At 42.3% G+C, this 22,259-nt stretch overlaps 1 protein-coding gene across 26 annotated transcripts in view; it reads left to right on the forward strand.

Annotated features, from left to right (window-relative positions):
* CADPS2 (calcium dependent secretion activator 2) overlaps positions 1-22,259 on the forward strand; it is a 570,146-nt gene that overhangs the window by 410,829 nt on the left and 137,058 nt on the right. For all 26 annotated transcript variants that reach the window (XM_034768448.1, XM_034768267.1, XM_034768287.1 and 23 more), the window contains one exon: positions 4,872-5,059. In XM_034768448.1, the coding sequence (XP_034624339.1) occupies positions 4,872-5,059 (188 nt within the window). The remainder of the gene's footprint in view (positions 1-4,871; positions 5,060-22,259) is intronic.

Consider the following 22,259-nt stretch of genomic DNA (forward strand, 5'->3'; position numbering starts at 1 on the left):
TAGTATGTTCTCTTTCCTGAAAAATCTTTGTTTATTGACACTTTTCCATCAGATTTAGTAATACGAGTGCCATCACAAAACTAGGTTTCCTCTAAAAACATTAAGGGCCTGATCCAAAGCCCATTGAAGGCAACTGAAAGATTTCCATTGACTTGAATGGGATTTGGATCATGCCTTAGGAGCTTTATACTGGACAACTCTGTGTGATAACTGTGAGGAGCTGTCAGACAATAATCCTAAATTAAAGATGAGAGTCCGATTGAGAACATAGGGCCAAATTCCTTTCTGCTGTAACCCCATTGTCTTCAGTGAAGTTACACCATGGATGAATTGGCACTATAATGGGAATATTTTTTCCAGGAGTCTTTGCTAAGATTTTTGTTTCTATTTCACTTAAATTATAAATATCTAAGACCATTGAAGTATTCTGATTATATAGGATATAATTCAAAAGAGATGCTTTCAGATGCTAGACCACTGTAATAATTTAATGACATCCAAAACCTTTCTGAAGCATTGGTCACTTTCACCGAAAGATTTTTTTCTTATTTTTTTTCAAATTGTCTTAATATTGAAGTTTAGTTTACATGTTCATCAATAATCTCTTTTAATGGCTAAAACAGAAAAAAGTCACTGTTAAAAGTTCTGCTATTTAAAAAGAAAAATATTATTATCTTTCCACCACAACCACCACCCTCTCTCCCAATGTTTATATCTCTCTTCCTGTTGTATTTGGAAGTTTATTTTAGCACCTTTCCCCAAATTATGAGATGAATCAAATGATCAGGAATCAAATTCTTTGCAGTCTGAATTTGATCAGAGAATGTTCAGGTTTCCTTCCCTCAGAGACATGCCCCCATCTCCCTCAGTCTGTGCAATTTGGGGTTGATCATCTCAAATCCATTTCCAAAAGGCACTGTGTTCCAGTCCAAGTAATGCACCAGAATATCTATTAAAGGTCAAACCCTCCTCATCTTACTCACATGAGTACTCTTATAAACCATCTGGTTGTATATCTTTGAATAAATACAACACTATATATGTTGAAATGGTTATGTACAAGCATGTTATAGAAGAAAGATGGATAAGCAGTCAAATTGTGGTTCATCTCGCTCAGATTAAGTATGCAGTCACAGAGAACTGGCCACCTGGAACTTGTCTTTTAACCATCCCTCTAAAGGCACTATAACATTTGCTTCTAAAATTCTTTTTTAGCTCATCATTAATTACATTAATAAATCCCAGCTTTTTGAGATGTTTATGTTATTTAATAAGCGACAAAGAGTCCTGTGGCACTTTATAGACTAACAGATGTATCAGAGCATAAGCTTTCGTGGGTGAATACCCACTTCGTCGGATGCATGTAGTGGAAATTTCCAGAGGCAGGTATAAATATGCAGGCAAGAATCAGTCTAGAGATAACACGGTTAGTTCAATCAGGGAGGATGAGGCCCTCTTCTAGCAGTTGAGGTGTGAACACCAAGGAAGGAGAAACTGCTTTTGTAGTTGGATAGCCATTCACAGTCTCTGTTTAATCCTGAGCTGATGGTGTCAAATTTGCAAATGACCTGAAGCTCAGCAGTTTCTCTTTGAAGTCTGGTCCTGAAGTTTTTTTGCTGCAAGATGGCTATCTTTAAATCTGCTATTGTGTGTCCAGGGAGATTGAAATGTTCTCCTACAGGTTTTTGTATATTGCCATTCCTAATATCTGACTTGTGTCCATTTATCCTTTTACGTAGGGTGACAGACCCAGACCAGTGGGGTACAGGAGTCTGGTAGAGGGCAAATATACTAGTCACTGGATGAGTAGTTCTCTGTTCCCTGAGTGACCAGAGCAGGGGCTGCACTAGAGTAATCAGGAACTTGCTAGAACCAGTTAAGGCAGGCAGGCTAATTAGAACACCTGGAGCCAATTAAGAAGAAGCTGCTAGAATCAATTAAGGCAGGCTAATCAGGGCACCTGGGTTTTAAAAGGAGCTCACTTCAGTTTGTGGTGCGAGTGTGAGGAGCTGAGAGTGAGAGGCACAAGGAGCTGAGAGTGAGAGGGTGTGCTGCTGGAGGACTGAGGAGCACAAGCGTTATCAGACACCAGGAGGAAGGTACTGTGGTGAGAATAAGGAAGGTGTTTGGAGGAGGCTATGGGGAAGTAGCCCAGGGAGTTGTAGCTGTCATGCAGCAGTAACAGGAGGCACTATAGACAGCTGCAGTCCACAGAGCCCTGGGCTGGAACCCGGAGTAGAGGACAGGCCCGGGTTCCCCCCAAACCTCCCAATTGACCTGGACTGTGGGTTCTTCCAGAGGGGAAGGTCTCTGGTCTGTTCCCCAACCCACATGGTGAATCTCTGAGGCAGGAAAATCCGCCAATAAGTGCAGGACCCACCAAGATAGAGGAGGAACTTTGTCACAGTAGTGACTGTCCAGTTTGGCTGATGTACATAGCAGAGGGGCGTTATAATCAAAGAGGCTGATAAAGGAGGTGCTGTAGTCGTCATGAACAGGTCTGACTACCAAAAGGAGGCTGCCAGACAACTCTCCAATACCAAATTCTACAGTCCACTTTCCTCAGATTCCACTGAGGAATATACTAAAAAACTGCACCATCTACTCAGGACACTCCCTACACTAACACAGGAACAAATCAACATACCCTTAGAGCCCCGACCGGGGTCATTCTATCTACTACCCAAGATCCACAAACCTGGAAGTCCTGGACGCCCCATCATCTCTGGAATTGGCACTCTTACTGAAGGACTGTCTGGATATGTGGACTCCCTACTCAGACCCTACGCCACCAGCACTCCCAGCTGTCTCCGTGACACCACTGATTTCCTGAGAAAACTACAATGCTTTGGTGATCTTCCTGAAAACACCATTCGAGCCACCATGGATGTGGAGGCTCTCTGCACAAACATCCCACACACAGATGGAATACAAGCTGTCAGGAACAGTATCCCTGATGATGCCACAGCACAACTGGTTGCTGAGCTCTGTGACTTTATCCTCATGCACAATTATTTCAAATTTGGTGACAATATATACCTCTAGACCAGTGGCACCACCATGGGCAGCCGCATGGCCCCACAATATGCCAACATTTTTATGGCTGACCTGGAACAATGCTTCCTCAGCTCTCGTCCACTCACGCCCCTTCTCTACCTATGCTACATTGATGACGTCTTCATCATCTGGACCCATGGGAAGGAGACTCTGGAAGAATTCCACCACGATTTCAACAGTGTCCACCCCACCATCAACCTCAGCCTGGACCAATCTACGTGGGAGGTCCACTTCTTAGACACCACAATACAAATAAGTGACGGTCACGTCAACACCACCCTATACCGAAAACCCACTGACCGCTATGCCTACCTTCATGCCTCCAGCTTCCATCCTGGACACACCACACAATCCATCGTCTACAGCCAAGCGCTGAGGTACAACCGCATTTGTTCCAACCCTTCAGACAGAGACCAACACCTACAAGATCTTCACCAAGCATTCTCAAAACTACGATACCTACACGAGGAAATAAGGAAACAAATCAACAGAGCCAGACTTGTACCCAGAAGCCTCCTGCTGCAAGACAAGCCCAAGAAAGAAACCAACAGAACTCCACTGGCCATCACCTACAGTCCTCAGCTAAAACCTCTCCAACACATCATCAGTGATCTACAACCCATCCTGGACAACGATCCCTCGCTTTCACAGACCTTCGGAGGCAGGCCAGTCTTCGCCCTCAGACAACCTGCCAACCTTAAGCATATTCTCACCAGCAACCACACACCGCACCATAGTAACTCTATCTCAGGAACCAATCCATGCAACAAACCTCGATGCTAACTCTGCTCACATATCTACACCAGCGACACCATCACAGGACCTAACCAGACCTGCCACAACATCACCGGTTCATTCACCTGCACGTCCACCAATGTAATATACGCCATCATGTGCCAGCAATGCCCCTCTGCTCTGTACATCAGCAAAACTGGACAGTCCCTATGTAAAAGGATAAATGGACACAAGTCAGATATTAGGAATGGCAATATACAGTGTCTGTAGGAGAACACTTCAGTCTCCCTGGACACACAATAGGAGATTTAAAGGTAGCCATCCTGCAGCAAAAAAACTTCAGGACCAGACTTCAAAGAGAAACTGCTGAGCTTCAGGTCATTTGCAAATTTGACACCATCAGCTCAGGATTAAACAAAGACGGTGACTGGCTAGCCAACTACAAAAGCAGTTTCTCCTTCCTTGGTGTTCACACCTCAATTGCTAGAAGAGGGCCTCATCCTCCCTGATTGAACTAACCGTGTTATCTCTAGACTGATTCTTGCCTGCATATTTATACCTGCCTCTGGAAATTTCCACTACATGCATCCGACGAAGTGGGTATTCACCTACAAAAGCTTATGCTCCAATACGTCTGTTAGTCTATAAGGTGCCACAGGACTCTCTTTCGCTTTTTACAGATCCAGACTAACACGGCTACCCCTCTGATACATGTTATTTAATGTATTTTATAATTTGTCAGACAGTGACATTTTTAGATTCTGTACAAGATCATGGACATATCAGTGCATTTTTTTCTGAGCTGTGTGGTACACAGTAATACTAAGGCTGAAGAACTGCAAAGAGTTACTCCATGACACTCAGTCACAGTTATCAAGTGAGCCATTGTTAGCGCCCAGCCCCTCTGATATATTTCCTATGTTATTAACATCAACTTGATTAGTATGAAATGTTTCTGTAATGCACACAAAAATGTTATTTGCTTTTGTTTCTTCTTTGCTGGGTTGATTTAAAAGCAGAGCAATGAAGAGAAAAATGCTGATTAATTAAAAGAATGTATTTTTCCCTTTCTCTTCCAGGGTTGGTTTAGTCCAGGCCAAGTCTTCGTATTAGATGAATACTGTGCTCGTTATGGTGTGAGAGGCTGTCACCGCCATCTCTGCTACCTTAATGAATTGATGGACCATTCAGAAAATGGTGCTGTCATTGACCCAACCTTGCTCCATTACAGCTTTGCATTCTGTGCTTCTCATGTTCATGGCAATAGGTAATTTAACATGCAAATACACAGTAAAATTAATTAGGTTTGGCTGAATGGATAAAAGAAAAATATTTTACATAGGTTCTTGCACCCACCAGATAGCAAAATTTAATATTTGAAACAAACAAATGAATCAGTTCATAAAAAGCTTCTGCAGTGGTTCTGGGGTTCTTATGGAGCTTATAGAAAATATCATTTCCATTTTATTAAGCATGTTTTCTCATGCATTGTGTCTGGGCCTTGAGTTTTTCTTCTGCATTCCCCATTTTGTGTTGCACTAGTGAGCTGATGTTTTGAATAAATACCCTGAGCAATCCTGGAACCCAGTAAACTCTGGTGCTCCTTCCACATCCTGTAACATGTCAACTTGTCTCTTTTACTGAATTCTCCTTGTCCCAGACACCGCAGAAAGACAGAGAAGACACTAGGAATGTGATTTAAGTAGGTGATAACTTTAGTAAGTAACATATCTGGCAGCTCTCTGGCAATAACTTGTCCAGAGCCGGTCACCTTTCCTTTTTAATCCATTCCACCTGGTGGAGGGTTGCCATCAGCCCTCCACCCCATTACATGGTCCCAGCACTGTTGCTGGGACCCCATTGCCCTCCCCTCATACGACGGTTAAGGGGCCAGGGAACAGGGGGATTGTATGCACACTATGCTGGATATTAGGAGCCGCAACCACATTCCCCATCTTCTTTGGGAGATGCCTTCTCCTAATCGCCTTTCAATTCCAATTAATCAGGAAACCAGACCCCCTACTGAACTGCACTGGGCTTCTGTCAAGTTGAAAGAACAATTAATTTTACAACCTGCCCACTGGGTCCCTGGCTGCTGAGAGGCAGGTGAATGAACTCCACAATACCCAAGCCAGTCTGGCAGTGAGAGAAAAAATTCCTTCTGAGCCCCAAAAAAGCAATTATCGTGATGCCCACAGCAAGGCCTCAAAACCCAGCCCTTTTCTAATCCCAAGAGAGGCAGCTTTTCTTCCCACCACAGAATGGCACCCCTGGGCAGAAAGAAGAGTTTATAAATCCTTCCCTTGGGTGTATGGCAGCAAGTAGGCTTGTGTTGCAGCCTTCTGTCCAACCAATCAGCCACAGAGCCCCCCTCCTCAAGTCCATGAGGGGGTGAAATCTTTAAAGGGGCCAAGGATTTCTTCCCCTTTCCCAGACAAAGCCTCCCAACCTCTGAGGCTGCATGGGGCACAGGTGAGGATCAAGAGGGTTGGGCATTTGTGCACCTGAGGGATATGCAAAGGGGGAACAGGGGAATCAAGGGAAAAGCGATTTCCTTGGCTGTAAGGTGTAATGGAAAAATTCTCACCAAGTACACCTCTACCCCAACATAACGCAACCCAATATAATACGAATTCGGATATAACATGATAAAGCAGCGCTCCAGGGGGGAGGGGGCTGCGCGCTTCAGCGGATCAAAGCAAGTTCGATATAACGTGGTTTCACCTAGAACGCGGTAAGATTTTTTGGCTCCTGAAGACAGCCTTATATAGGGGTAGAGATGTATCTGAGATGCTCTCCAGATATCTTAACTTGCGTGCTGACAAGCTAGGTAGATTTTCTGGCTTTTATTTCGTAACCTCTTCTCTGTCGAAGGACGTTTCTCTTGTCAACTCTTGAAGCATCGGGCAGCTCAAGTAAGTTTCTTGTAGAAGTCTGATTCTATGTAGTTTTCTGTCTAGATTTTTTTATTAGTTGTGAAGCTGACAAGACAAATAGTGGTAATTGCGCAAACTTATTTCAAGTTTTCAAAAGCAAGGGAGATATATTTCTTTTTATTTATTAACTTGAGTGAAGGACAACAGTGCATGCAATATGTGGAAAAATCTCTGGGAGCACATCATTTTGCACAGTAGTAAGTACTCTGTATGTATGTATGTATTTCTTCTGTACAAATGCATGCTGTCTGAATAGCCTTATGAGTGTTTTAGGTATAAAAGAAGAATAATGTTGTACAGAACGGGTCTGACTAGTACTGAGACATTGTAAAAAGATTGAAAAAAGAAAGAAGAAAAAGAAGAAAAGTAAGTCAAGGACAGAAACAGAGACACTCACTGAGGATGACAGACACACATACACAGATAATACATCCACTCATTCATCTACATCATCACTAGGGAAGTGCAGGAAGGGAGAAAAAGAATTTCACAAACAATACATGATAGGCCAAAGTTCTAGGCTGATCTATGTTGTTATACGTCTTAGTTTTATAAGTCATGCTGAGGAGAAGAAATACCACAGAGCCAAGACAAAGAGTTTTCATGGCCCAATTAAATGGTTTAGAAATGATGGATAAGCAGTGAATTCAGAGGTTTTTCTTTGGTTAGGAGGGCCTTAGACCTGCTACTAGCCTGACAAAGACCATCTAAGGTATGCTAGCTTTGGAGTGGGGGAGATATAGAAATACCAGTTCATAACTATAGTCCATATACAAAGTAATCCCTGTTTCTTTTAGATACTAGTTTATTTCAGAATGGCAAGCAACCTTAGTGACATCAGTCAAATGATCAGATGAAGATGTCTCTTTTTCTTCATGTTTTCTAACTTATTGTGTGGCACCATAGTGATATATATGGAAATAGATAGATATAGTTAGATACTGTGTATGTATATTCATGCTCCTCACTTCAAAAAAAGCAAAAACAGAAATCCAGGCTGAATTCTTCAACCTATATTGCTAAGAGACAATGACAGTATTCACTTAATTAAAATTTAACATTTTGCAACAACATGAAAGGATGTGGAATCAGAGCAAACCTTATGCAACAATTATATGCAAATACTCTAAAGAATATCATGAATGTGGTGGCCAAGCTTTGAGATCAGCTACCATTCAGACATATCTACTTCAAGTATATCAATTTAATATTTTAAAAATATGCATTGTGATTATAATTATTATTAGATATTTGCTGTACTCAGCAATATATAAGAGCCTTACTCCCTTTATCTGGAGCTAAAATGCTATACAGACACAGTGTTTAAACTACATTACATTCATTGCAGATTTGTGCGTGTGTGTGTGGGGGGAGTTATTTTATTTATTTGGTTGGAAACAAATAGCATTAAATCATCAGAGGGATTATGAAAGGTCACTTCTTAATTTTTCCATTCCCCTTTTTCTCCTTTTTCACCCTATTCAGAACCCCCAGAATTTCATTTATCTGTTTTAAACTCTTTTTTCAAGGGCACTGTAGTGCTAACCTAGCAGAAACATTCTTTGGAGCCTGTCCATAGCAGACCTGAATCAGTCAGAAAATCAGTGCTCCATGCTGGCCTGACCCTGGATGTGAATGCAGAGAGCTCTAGTCACAGCTCTCCCCATGTCCAGGCAGAAGCCGGTATCAGCAGTCTCTGCCGCACCATGCCTTACATTGCAGATGTCCTCCATGGGGTTATAAATCTTTATGGGAGCGGGAAGCAGCTAGACAGGAGGCAGATTTGGGCGGAGATGCACATTGTTTTTCTTGCCTTTCAGCCCCTTTTCTTTGCAATGACTCTATATGGAATCTGCTGGAAAGGTGATACAGATTCAGACTGCCTTTTACATATCCATGAGGCATCCTCTGTACAATGGAATCCATCTTTAGCAATGGGACCCAGGGGACATAATGAGGTCCTAGAGCTGCATGGCTGGGGAATTGATTCTGGTTTGTTGAAGAGGGCAAGACCCATGTTCAGCCTCAGTGATCTGGGGAAAAGCAAAGGGGAACAATGCGGAATTTTTCCTCCGTGTTCACAGGATATATCTGTGAGTGGAAGCATAGACCATCAGGCCTAGGCTTCAATTGACAGCCCTTGCTGAGATTCTTTCCTTTTCAGTTCTGCAGGGATGTTGAAGCAGACAGGGAAGGATTCTACTGTCTGGAGCACATGCAGCTGGGCTCAACAGCCTGTCGGACATAGCTGCTAGGTGCTAGAAGCAAGCAAGCAGTAGCAGTCTGGTAGGGGAGAGGTCAGGCTCAAGTAAGGAGGAAACTGTTCTTATACCTCAGAAGGAGAGAACTTTTATTTCAAACCTTGCTTATACTGCTAAAAGGGGTGCATTTTGGGCCAAATCCCAAGAGGTCCTGAGCACCTCCATGTGGTACAGGTTTCTGTGAAAACAGGTTCATTCTCTGTCAAGACTTTACATAACTGACTAGATTGTGGGTTTTGAACTGGAGAGGGGGAAACTGTGCTTATTATTAATAATTGTAATGTATTCATTAATTGTTTGTATTGCTGTAAGACCCGAGACACTGCTACCAGGATCAGGGCTCCGCTGTGTTGAATGCTATACAAATACATATGGGAAGACACAGTCCCTGCCTCAAAGATCTTACAATGTAATTTCACTTCACCTGAAATGGTTCCTCAGACTGTGTGTTTTAGCTACTTATACTAAACAATCTGTTCCACCTTGTATTTAGCTGTGACACTCTGACTACCTATCCAAGACCTGAAGAAGAGCTCTGTAGCTCAAAACCTACTCTCTCATCAAAAGAAGTTGCCCCGTCTCACCAAACATTGGTCGCCACGTCGGACAAGCACCAAACTGCACCAACAGCCCTGGGCTTGGGTGTGCGAAGTGCAAGCAGACGCTGAGGTGGAGGGACAGTTGCCCATCCCAAGACCCCTTTTCCCCACGGGGAATGATGCCCTGGGCCCTCCCCCGGTGGTTCAGTCATCCTTATCCTCTCCAGATGAGGCTGTGGTGGGACCCACTTGTGCTAGCCCAGCAGACGACTTTAAGGAGCATCAAGCCCTGCTCCGAAGGGTGGCCACTAACTTAGGCCTAGAGGTGGAAGAGATGGCAGAGCAATCAGACACTTTGTTTTATGTGCTCTCTGCATCCACCCCCCACATGCGTCGCGCTCCTGGTGCACAAAAGGGTCCTAAAGATTGCCAAAGTCCTCTGGCAAATCCTGTCGTCAATCCCACCTACTTCCAAGAGGACTGAGAAAAAGTATTTTATACCCGCAAGAGGTTGAATACTTATACACTCACCCGCCACTGGGGTCGTTGGTTGTTTCGGCAGCCAACAAGACAAGGGCATTCTAGTTCCACCCCCAAAAATAAGGAGGCCAAGAGATTGGACCTTTTTTGGGAGGAGACTATATTCCAGAGCCAGTCTCCAATGCCAAGTTGCAAGCCACCAGGTTCTTTTGGGGTGATATAACTTTAACCTGTGGGACTCCCTCCATAAGTGTAAGGACTCCATGCCCCAGGAGGTGGCCCAAGAATTCGGGGACCTTGTTGAGGAGAGTACAACAGCAGCTTGGTGTTCCCTCCAGATGGCCTCGGATGCGGCTTATTCGGCGTCCAGGGTGATCACCTCGGCAGTGATCATGAGGCGCAGTTCCTGGCTTCAGATCACAGGTGTGTCCCAGGAGATGCAGTCCTCGATACAAGATCTCCTGTTTGATGGAGTTGGACTCTTTGCAGAGCAAACAGACACGAGGCTGCACGGTCTGAAGGACACTCAAGCCACCCTCCACTCCCTGGTGTTGCATACTCCTCAGTCGGTGAGGAATCAATTCCGGCCGCCACCACCACCAGGGCCTTGGCAGCCTCGGCAGGGATCTACAATGAGAAGGGACACTAGTTTTAGTCACTGCCGCCTTTCCTCCTTCCGTTCCCCTGTGCAACCTGGCCCGGCGAACCACCACGGGGCCAGAAGCATGCGTTTCGAGGGTGCACTTGAGAGCAACGCCCCAGTCAACTCCCCAGATCTGCCTCATCTTTTCCTCAACCATCTCCGTCCCTACCGTTCGGCCTGGTCGCGGGTTACCTCAGACCGCTGGGTGCTAGAGATTGTGTCATTGCGCTATACTGTCCGGTCTTCGGCCACCCCCCCCCCTTCCCCGGCCAACCTCCTACAACTGGGGGTGGTGGAGGAGGTCCCTCAGGAAATGAGGGGGAAAGGTTTCTACTCCCACTATTTCCTGATCCCAAAAGCAAAAGGGGCCTAAGACCCATTCTGGGCCTGCAGCGACTCAACAAGTACCTCAAGAAGTTGAAGTTCCGCATAGTTTCATTGGCCTCCATCATCCCCTCTCCGGATCCAGGAGACTGGTACGCTGCTCTCAACTTGAAAGACGCTTATTTCCATATCTCTCTCTTCCAAGTACACAGTTGGTTCCTCCGTTCTATGGTCGGCCATTTCCAGTTCACGGCACTTCCCTTTGGCCTCTCCTCAGTACCGCAGGTATTTACAAAATGTATGGCTCCAGTAGCCGCTTACCTAAGGCATCGGCGGGTCCACATCTATCCTTATCTCGACGATTGGCTCATCAAGGGCAGTTCTCAGGATTAAGTGCAGAACCGTCTCAGTCTGGTGTGTTCCACCTGTCGCGACCTGGGTCTGTTAGTGAACGAAAAGAAATTGACCCTCATACCAGGATGTAATAGAGTTTATTGGGGCAGTCCTCGACTCCACGCAGGCCAGAGCCTTCCTTCCGGAGGCCCATTTCCAAGCTGTATCAGACGTGATCTCCCATGTTAGGGGCCACCCATTCACCACCGCCCACACTTATCTAAGGTTTCCTGCCCAAGGTGGTTTTGCAATTTCACACGAGCCAGGACATATTTTTGCCAGTCTTCTTCCCAAAGCCTCATAAGTCTGAGGAGGAATGTAGGTTGCATTTCCTGGACGTCAGGAGACCACTAGCCTTCTACATCGAGAGGACCACACCATTTCTCAAGTTGACACAGCCATTCGTTGCGGTGGCAGATAGGGTGAAAGGTTGTCCAGTGTCCACCCAGAGAATCTCATCTTAGATCACCGCCTGCATACGATTTTGCTATGATCAGGCGAAGGTGCCTCCATCGGCGATTGTAACCACCCACTCGACTAGAGCTCAGCCTCATTGGCAGCCATCCTGGCCCATGTGCCAATTCCAGATATCTACAGGGCTGCCACCTGGTCGTCCATTCACACGTTCACATCTCAGTATACGCTTACCCATCAAGCCTGAGACGACGCTAGCTTCGGTAGAGCAGTATTACAAGCCGCACGACTGTGAACTCCAAGCCCACATCTAAGAATATAGCTTGTGAGTCACCTAGAATGAAATCAACATGAGCAAGCACTCAAAGAAGAAAAAATGGTTACTTACCTTTCATAACTGTTGTTCTTCAATATGTGTTGCTCATGTCCATTCCATTACCCACCTTCTGCCCCTCTGTCGGAGTTGCCAGCAAGAAGGAACTGAGAGGGTGTAGGGCCGGTAGCGCCTGATATACCGAAACATGAGCACGGCACTCCAGAGGGCAGCACAGCCAACTCTATGGACAGGGTCGGCTCCAGCTTTTTTGCCACCCCAAGCGGCGAATCGGGGAGAAAAAGAAAAAAAAGATAAAGCCGCGATTGGCGGCACTTCGGCGGCAGCTCTACCTTGCCGCTTCATTCTTCAGCAGCAATTTGGCGGCGGGTCCTTCACTCCAAGAGGTACTGAGGGACTTGCTGCTGAAGACCCGGACGTGCTGCCCCTTTCCATTGGCCACCCCAAGCACCTGCTTCCTTTGCTGGTGCCCGGAGCCAGACCTGTCTATGGATACCGCTAAGGCAAAAGTCTCCAACAACTGTGCATGTGGGCGTGCACACACCTAGAATTGAATGGATCTGAGCTATACATCTCAAAGAACAATAGTTATGAAAGATAGGTAACCATTTTTTCGGTGATCCCAGTCAAGATCACTATCTCACAAGTGATTTTGTCTCACTGCTGCTGTTATTCATGCTCATGTACTTCTAGTGTAAGTGAAATGGGCTGATTATGTAAATACAATATAGTCCTGAAGGTTGATATTTCAGTCTAAACAACAGCAGTGGGTGTTAAGCACAGGTCAGAGTTATTGTTTTCTTCCCCATCATCTTCTTTTCTGTCTGGTTCTCATGCTGTGACTTCCCATTCTGTCCCTCTTGTTCTGAAATGGATGCTGGTGAGAAATACATGAAGTGCAAAGTGACTTCTTTCACCTGCTGAGCTGCAGGCAGAATTGAAACATTCAAATTTCAAAAATACCCCTCCATTAGATCTCTGTCCCTCTCTCTTTCTCTCTGTCTCTTGAGAGCGAGCTGATGAGTCATACATTCCTTATATGGATAGTGTAGGTGAAAAGTGTCTGACCAAAAACTTTGTAATTTCTCTCTACCTTGTTTTTGAAATCTTCAGCCTTGTGAGAAATGGAATGAATCTGTAGCTGTTGAGTTCTCCTGTACTTGACTAACTTGAAGAGGTATGCATGAGTATGGAAGAGAATTGCAGCTCTGTAGATCAACATGGATATCATATAGAAAATTGAGAGAGCTGTGAGAGAGCCACTGCGTTAACTCACCTTCTTTCACTGTTAATTGATTTGTAACAGGAACCATTTATTGTGTTCATCCACCTCCAGTCAAGTGACAATGATAAGTATCACAGGAACTGTTGCTTTGTTCAAACTCTGATCCAGGAACTTTACTAAAAAAAAAAGAAAACAATATTATCTCTAAAGCTAATCTGTTTCTTTCCTTCACTCTGCTTCACTGTAGAGCTTCTGTTCAGAGCTTTCTCCTAATCCTTCTACCTGGCTTCCTTTAAGATTTAAAGTAACAGGGCTTATAGCATGAAATCTCCTTCGCCTTTTTTCAGCATAAACAATCTCTAGCAAGATTTAACAGAAAATGATGTATTTGAATGAAGCAATAGCTTCATCTCTCATCCAAGTCTGATCATCATCGGGCATGATGGATGGTTTTGTCTTGTTGATTTACTTGTATTATCAAATTGAAAGAAAGAGATTCCTGTGGAGTGATCTTTCTCGGCTCGTTCCATGGAAGCTGTGGTCTCAGAACCATTGCTAGTAGGACCATGTGTCAGTTCAACTGGGTTGAAACCACATTAAGATGCTGCCTCTTTCTTCTCTACTGAATACCTTCATCAGTCTCAATTCTGTAGAATCTTGGGCTGTAGCTGCATTTAGTGATAACAGCTGGTTTACTATATTTTTCTTCATTCTGTTTTATTGAGATTGTCTCCTGGTTTAAGTCTGAGTAAGCTGCAGGCTGCATTCTAACAGTTAAAGGAGGAAGACTGAGATCCTTTATATTATGGGTAGGGCCCTACCAAATTCATGGCCATGAAAAACGTGTCACGGATCGTGAAATCTTGTCTCCCCCCATGAAATCTGTATAGTAAAGGGTAAAAGCACACAAAAGACTAGATTTCACGGGGGAGACCAGAGTTTCTCAAATTGGGGGTCCTGACCCAAAAGGAAGTTGCAGAGGGGTCACAAGGTTATTTTAGGGGGGATCATGGTATTGTCACTCTTACTTCTGTGCTGCCTTCAGAGTTGGGCAGCCAGAGAGCGGTAGCGGCTGGCCGCGCGCCCAGCTCTGAAAGCAGCGCCCCGACAGCAGCAGCACAGAAGTAAGGGTGACAATACCATACTATCCCACCCTTACTTCTGCGCTGCTGCCTTCAGAGCTGGGCAGCTGAAGAGTTTCAGCTGCTGACTGAGGGCCCAGCTCTGCAAGCAGCAGCGGAGAAATAAGGGTAGCAATACCATACCTTGCCATCCTTACTTCTGCGCTGCTGCTGGCAGTGGCTCTGCCTTTAGAGCTGGGCTCCCGGCCAGCAGCTGCCACTCTCTGGCCACCCAGCTCTGAAGGCAGTGCCAAAGCCTGCAACATTAAAGAAGTAAGTGTAGCAGTACCACAACCCCCTACAATAACCTTGCGACCCTCCTCCCCCACAACCTCTTTTTGGGTCAGGACCCCTACAATTACAACAACGTGAAATTTCCCATTTCAATAGCTGAAATTATGAAATTTAATATTTTAAAAATCCTATGACCATGAAATTGATCAAAATAGTGAATTTGGTAGGGCCCTAGTTATGGGGTTATTCAGGATGATTTACCTCTAAGGTTGGTAGAATTCTTCTAATCTGACCACCCATGAGATCTTGTGGGTTAAGGTGAGATGCAGAATTTCCACAAATTTAGAAAAATAACCATTGACTGTTAGACAGATATGTTCTTTTTCTTCACAAGAAGATATCTAATGCTGTTCTTTTCTGAGGTCCATTGGGTAATGCTGGGGGCATGTGATATTCTTCACTTGTGTCCTTCTGGTCCCTATTTGAGACTCCCATGATTCCCTTCTATGTTTTAGATACTGCCCTATTCCAGGCCACCACTCCATCTTACTCAGTTTGTTTCTTCACTTGGTTAGCTGCAGGACTGGCACCCTCTAGACCCTGCTGAGTGCACGGGTATGCCCTCCTCCCTCACTTTGATCTGCACTGGTTCTCCTTTTAGCAGTTTGTTTTCACAGAACAGCATTGTGACCCCACTGTGTGATTTATAAGTCCTGTCTCAATGGCTGTGCTTTGGTTTAGAAAGTCATTTGTTGTGGTCTTGATTATAAAGGTGTCAAATACATGCTTGTAGCATTCATAGCTAGTACAATCTTTGAATTGCCCAAAGTCTATGGTAGAGCAGGGAATTTAACCTAGTTTCCCAGGCAAGCACCCCAAACCACTGATGCGTCACTTCTCTCTCTGATTATGTATTACCATGCATGATAATGGCCAAATAAATGGACTAATAAGCATTCAGATTATTCTACCGTTCAACAACAGCAACAACAAAAGTGAAATGGGACAGGCATGGTGCTTTGAAAGACTATCCAGAAGATCTAGGTTGTGCTAGTTTCTCACTGTAAATGTTTTCCAGAGGCTGAGCCTTATGGAGAAGTGGGGACACCTTTCTTCTGTCTTTCCTTTAATACAATGAATGGGTGACTATTTCATTTAAAAAACATTGACTCTTTATCACACCTATTCATTTAAAAAGGGGAAAAAACAAGAGTCTGTTTGAGTTACAGAGGGAAAATTATATTGACTTCACCTATGGTCTGAGAAAAGGAGTTATCCTAGGATGTATTGTGCTGATGGTTTATAATGTGTTGGGATCTAAATCTGTCCTTACCAGGAAATTTACAGCTGAATATTTTTCAATACAATGAGCCAGGTCTGCTCCTAATAAGTCTCAGAGAAATTGTCAGTGAAAAACATATTTACATGTAACAAGAAAACACTAAAACCAGATCTTGTATGTGTAATGTGGCAGTTACCTTTTAGACAATGAAATAATAGCTGCTAATACTTGATTATAATGAAGTCCTCTATAAATTTTATAAGATGTCTTATGATTATTTTTAGTTACCTGTATCCTGCCTATATGTCAACATATGTCCTATGTAAACTGTATTTTTCGCAACACATGCTTAGCCTTTGAACTGGAAGACACTAATGAGTTGTATCTAAAATGTTCCCCTAAAGAGATCATGAAATTAACATGACCTACCTTCATAATCCATTCTATAGACCTCTAAAAATGGTCTTTTTCTTTTGCTTGTGAAAATAGAGGGTATGGCCTGTAAGCAGATGTAGGAGCAGGCTGAGAAGCACATGCAACAGAAGGCTCTATTGTACAAATTTTCTTTTGTAAGGATGTTTAAAGTATAGTTAATATAAACACCAAAATGCTTGGTCTTCAAGTGCCTGCTGGTTAAAGGAGTGCCAAAATGCTGCACCCTAATTTGTTCTCTTCCTTCTGTGTGTTCCTCCTTAACTCACATGCCTACTTTTTGAGCACACAACGGCTTGCTTTTCTCAAACTCCTTTCACGTGTTCCTCAGATTCTGCTAGTCTTTAATTAACAACACTGAGCTTTGATGGAAAATTCAGGTATTAAAAGCTTGTTAAATGAATAACAGAATTCTCTTCATCAAAGCTGCAGACTTAATCTTTCTGTGACTTAAAGATAGGAAATGCATGTTTTTCACTTGCAGATTTGAAAACTGATCAGTTTTGTTTTGGGTTTTTTATTCTGAGTGTCACTATGCATGTTACATTTGAAAACAAGCATTCTTAGAAAGGGTTGAGGCTTTTTTAGTAAATTTGTTTCTAGCCAAAAAGCTCAGGGAAGGGTGGGGTGGGATTCTGAAATGTAATACACTATAAAAATCCACCAGGTCAAATTAATGGCTCCATGTAAACATTATGAATTAATTTTTTTTCTTGTCTTAAAACTCTTTTATTTTCTCTCTTTTGCTGGTACATTTTTGGCAACGCTGCTGTACCTATCTGTCCACATGGATTCAAATCCAAATGTAAACTTGTGTATTCCTCCTTATCTCAATTTTTCAGTTTTCATCTATTTTGTTAATGCTAGAAAATATTATATTTTTTTATTATTTGGACATATGCAGATCAGTAATATCAGTTACTGTGCAGATGACCAGTATCTCATAACACTTAAAAATAACTTCACCTGCGTTCAGTTGAAAAATTTACATACACCCTATTATCACCTCTTTAGGCAAAAGCCTGATTGAAGGTCAAGAGATTCACACTCTGTCAAACCAGCAGGAGAAGCTACTTCCAGAGTTGAGGGCCCTTCACTGAGAACATTCTGCCACCAGTCCTATGACATTTGTATCTAGGGACAGTAAACTTGAGAGCCCCTTTTGATCTCATCTGCTACAGCTGTTCACAGGGGCCCCAGTCCTGCATTACACTCAGTGACTCCTGCAAATTACTTGGAGCATTTAACTCCTATTGACATCAGTATTTCACAGGAGGCTCTCCACACCTTACAGGATTGTGCCAAGTGAGAAATGATTGGGGTCAAGGAAATCTCAGCACTCAAGGAAATCCCCAAATTTGCTGTCTGATCAATCACTTTTCTAAAGGCTGGGTAGAGTATGAATAACAATTTCCAAGACCGTCAGTTTTACTTTCTGCAAAAGGATGCTAGAATCCTCTTTTCTGCTAGGACACCATTTAACAATCTCCACTAGCAACAAAGCTGCTACCTCTCACTTTATTTTACTGACCATAGTGAACACAGGTCCAACTCACAGTAGGGTTTCAAACCTTTTGATATATCTAGACCCGGAGTGAGTGAAACTTGTTGAAAGATGAGTAGAGATGACATTTCATCTGTACTCCTCAGGCATGAATATATTCCAGCAGAAGCAGACGGGCCAGTCCAAATCCACTGATCTGATCCTCAAAAATAAGTGGGAATTTTGCAAGTGAGGGAAAGTATTATTTTTCAATAATTCACCTAGCTGTACAGTACCAAAAGCATTTGTGGTGGATGAGATTTTGTGGTTGCTGTTTAGGAGGAAAGGAAAATCCAATTTGTCTCTTCGTGTAAGGGAAGAAGATGCTTAAGTGGTGGAAGGCCATAGGTGGTCATCGGTAGATTGGTCCACCAATTGTATAGTATTCTACTCTCATTTAGAGACATCTGAAACTTACTTGGGTCCATCAGTTGCCATGGATGGACCAATGGAAGAGGTCCTAAACTGCAACCAGAAAAATGAATTGAAATTGAAAAATCAAGTCACCTGTATAACTTTTCTTTGGTTGGTAAGAGGGTGTCACAAATATTGCTATTAGCTCCAGAGGAGTACTCAGGTGATATATGGAGCAGAAAAGCTTTATCATCCCACAAGTCCAATGGAAAGAAAAGGTTTAATTCTAATTGCCCTGTGCTACCGGACATATTAGCATGTTCCTGTGGGGATGGACAACAAAATAACACTAAAACATACAAATAACTAGTTAAAAAATGTCTGTGACATTTTGTTTTACTCTCATTTTAACTTTGAAGCAAATGAAGAAAAAGATTTGGAAGAGTAAAACAAGAATGTGTTTTGAAATCTGTTGTTTTTCTGTATTTTTAAGAAAGAACTATCTTGGGCCAGGTGGAATACCCCTTACTCTTGTGGGTGAGCAGTTACTTACAGGAGTAACAGAAACTGCATCTGAAAGTAAATGTTCACTAGTGTAAATCAGGTTATGTCTACACTGCATTTAAACACCTGCGGCTGGCCAGTGCCAGCTGACTCAGGTTCGTGGGGCTCAGGCTAAGTCGCTGTTTAATTGCAATGTAGACATTAGGGTTTGGGCTGCAGCCTCCCACCTCCCTCCCACCTCGCAAGCTCCAGTCTGATCCTGAATGACAACACCACAACTAAACAGACCCTTAGCCCGAGCCCCGCAAGCCTGAGTCAGCTGGCATGGGCCAGCTGCGGGTGTCTAATTGCAGTGTAGACATACCTTAGGGGCTCACTATCTGGCCCTCATTTGTATCTTTCTGGGAGAATAACTGTTTTCCATGCTATTCTACCACAGTAATATTTAAATGAAGCAAGAAAACCATGTTTCAAAGTTGGGGCTATTTTTGAAGAGCACATTTTGGAGGGCTCAATCGTACCTTATTGTCTATTGTACACATTTTCTGACATCTTTCTGTGCTCTCCTTGTTCTTCTTGCAGCACACTCAGTTCTGTCAAAACACTCACTGCAAATACATTTGGCAATTCTAAAAAAATTTAGGTATTGTCGGTATGGTTCTGTGTGACAACAAACTCGGTGAAGTGACAGTTCCTTTGTATGCAGTGATTCTAGTCTTAGTGCAGGTTGACAGATGTGACATTCTCCTGGTTCACCTTTCTCACTTGTCATTATCTGGACCCCTGGCTCTTTCCTGTCACATATATAACATGCCTCAGTGAGGTTTAATATGACAGAACTATTTACTTTATCACTCCATAGCACAATCTCTCTTGACAATGAAATCAGACAGTGAAATTTACTCAAATTTGAGCACGTTCCATCTGTCAGGGGGCTGAGGCAAAGTGTCAGGGCATCCATCAAAAGAGAGAAGATAAGTTATTTGCTCTTTCACTTCAAATTTATATGATAGTATATTGATGTACATAGTTACATGTACCTTCACCATAACTGATTTTTATTCCTGTCTTTGAAATAATTTAAAGAGTTCAGGCATGTTTTCCTCCTTGACCTGACAGGTCACAAATATAAATGATTGAGGGTAGGGAGTTGTTGCTTTTGATTTTATAGCACGTTATGTTATGACCAGGTAACAATCTATCACTTCTAGATTTAATGTTGGTTGAGAAAGTTAAAATCAGAGTTTAGCCAGTTGACCTTTCATTACTTTCTTTGGTGGTTAGTTTAAATAATAAATGAAAGTATTGATATGTCTTTTTAAACATGCTGCACGGGGAAAAGTCATGCGTTTTATATGGCAGATATATAATATTGGAAATGTTTACTTCAGGTTTCTGTAACTCTTCTGTATTACCTTTCATGCAATATTTTTAATGATATACATTTTAAGGTCCTGATTCTGTAAAACATTCTTATTCAGGACAAGACTTAAATATGCTTAAATTTGCTCTTAAGTTAAAGTGTGTGCTTGTATAGGATTGGACCTAAACATTTACTTAAATATGTTCCAGAATCAAGGCCAGTATTTCTTGGGCCACATCACAATCTTCTTGTTCATTAGAATTTATTGAGAAACTAAGTATATCAGATAACAATTTGACACTATAGTAATTGAATGTCTGTTTCTCTCTTTTTTTGTTGTTTTCCTGGCTTACTGTCTTTTGATGTTCAGAAGCTGAAAATAGACCATTTAAATAGTAGATAAAATTTTATTCACAAATCATGTGTAGTCTGTTGCCTTGATAATTGCTAATCTCTTTAAATTCTTATTGTTTTAGAGCATATTGTTGCAAACCTTACTCCTGTGAGCAGTCATGCATAGTTCCATTAAAATCAAGGTCGTTGACTCCGTGGGGTTACTTGCAGGAGTAGTAATGTTTTAAGTATTGGGCCCTTAATTTTTACTTTTTGAGCCTGATTTGGTTAAAAAATAAAAACAACTTCCTTAGCATGAAAGCCTTGCTGAAGCGTTTAAATCAGAGGTAATTTTTCAACATTTATTTACAGCTTGTTTAGAAATACTATTCCAGTATTTTGATATATATGTCTGTCTGCATATAAAAAAATAAATACATTAGAATGGATGCAAGATTTTTAAAATTGAGATATACTTTAAAGAAAATAAAGTATTGAGATATTTACAGTCTGAGCAAAATAGGAAATAATTATGAATGTGATTTGTTAAAATATAAATTACAGCCCAACATGCCACATTTGCAGTGGTAGCTCTGCAAAAGAAATCCATTCCGTTCTCAACATGCTGTGGACTGACCGTTTGAATTCATGGCCTAACTTCTTTTCATTAACAATAACAAGACACAAATAAACTGGAGCTTAAATTAATTGCCAGTATTCTAAATGTCATCAGTTCTAATCATCTTGTTAATTCAATGCCCAGTATTATTTTAATTGTATCAGTTTTTCTTTTGACGCTCTTTCATGAAGTAAATATATTTTATAAACACGCAGGCCTGCTCATTATAAAACATAATGGTGTCTACTGTCAGTGAGAGACATAGAAAAATGAGTATGCAGGTAAACTTTTTTTAATTGCTATGTACTTAATTTAATATTCAGTATAGCTAATGCATTAATTATATTTCTGTGGTGTAAAAGAAAAGTACATTGTAATTTGTGTGTACACACACTCACACAGAATATAACTGCTTTTTCAGTTTTATCATTTCTATGTAGTTAGGATCTCTCATGTATTCAAACTCTGGTAATACAGTTTGTCTCCAATCACTTATCTATTCTTTGCATATTTTGAAGTGATGTTATTAGGTTGCTGAGATGCAAACTTAGGTGATTGTATATCCTTAGTTCCATTATGTGACTGAATCAAAAAGGATTTATGTTAAAGTGTATGTAAGTAGCTGGGAAAACGTACACAGAAAATTGTACTGGAAAGATCAGACATTTTGGGTTCTGCACAAGACATCTAAGGTGAGATTCACCTTGGTGTGGGTACAAGACCTTCTGAATCACTCAAGTTTGCTGAGTTTCATGGGAGAGGAGGTACTGATTGAAAGATCACACCTAATTTTATTAGAAATTTACATGAGAATGTGGACCCCTGTATAAATTTGTTCACACCAGGTTAAATCTCTTAAGGAACCGAGTAATAATTATGCTTCCTTTGGTATATGAATGTTCTTTTCTTAGGTGTGTATTCCTTCAACGATTCATAATAGACCAAATTTACCATTGTGCAGAAAGCCAGCATAAGATCTATACATTGCTTAAACTCCACTTAAGCCCTCCTGTAGGTTTACGAGGAACTTAAACAGTGCATAGACCTTGCAGTGGCCCTCTGTACAGAGATGAATTTCACCCAGGCTATCAGCTATCAAAGCAAGACCTTTAGAAATGCAGTTGAGCTAATGG

Source organism: Trachemys scripta, chromosome 1 (assembly GCF_013100865.1).
Source record: "Trachemys scripta elegans isolate TJP31775 chromosome 1, CAS_Tse_1.0, whole genome shotgun sequence".
Lineage (NCBI taxonomy): Eukaryota > Metazoa > Chordata > Testudines > Emydidae > Trachemys > Trachemys scripta.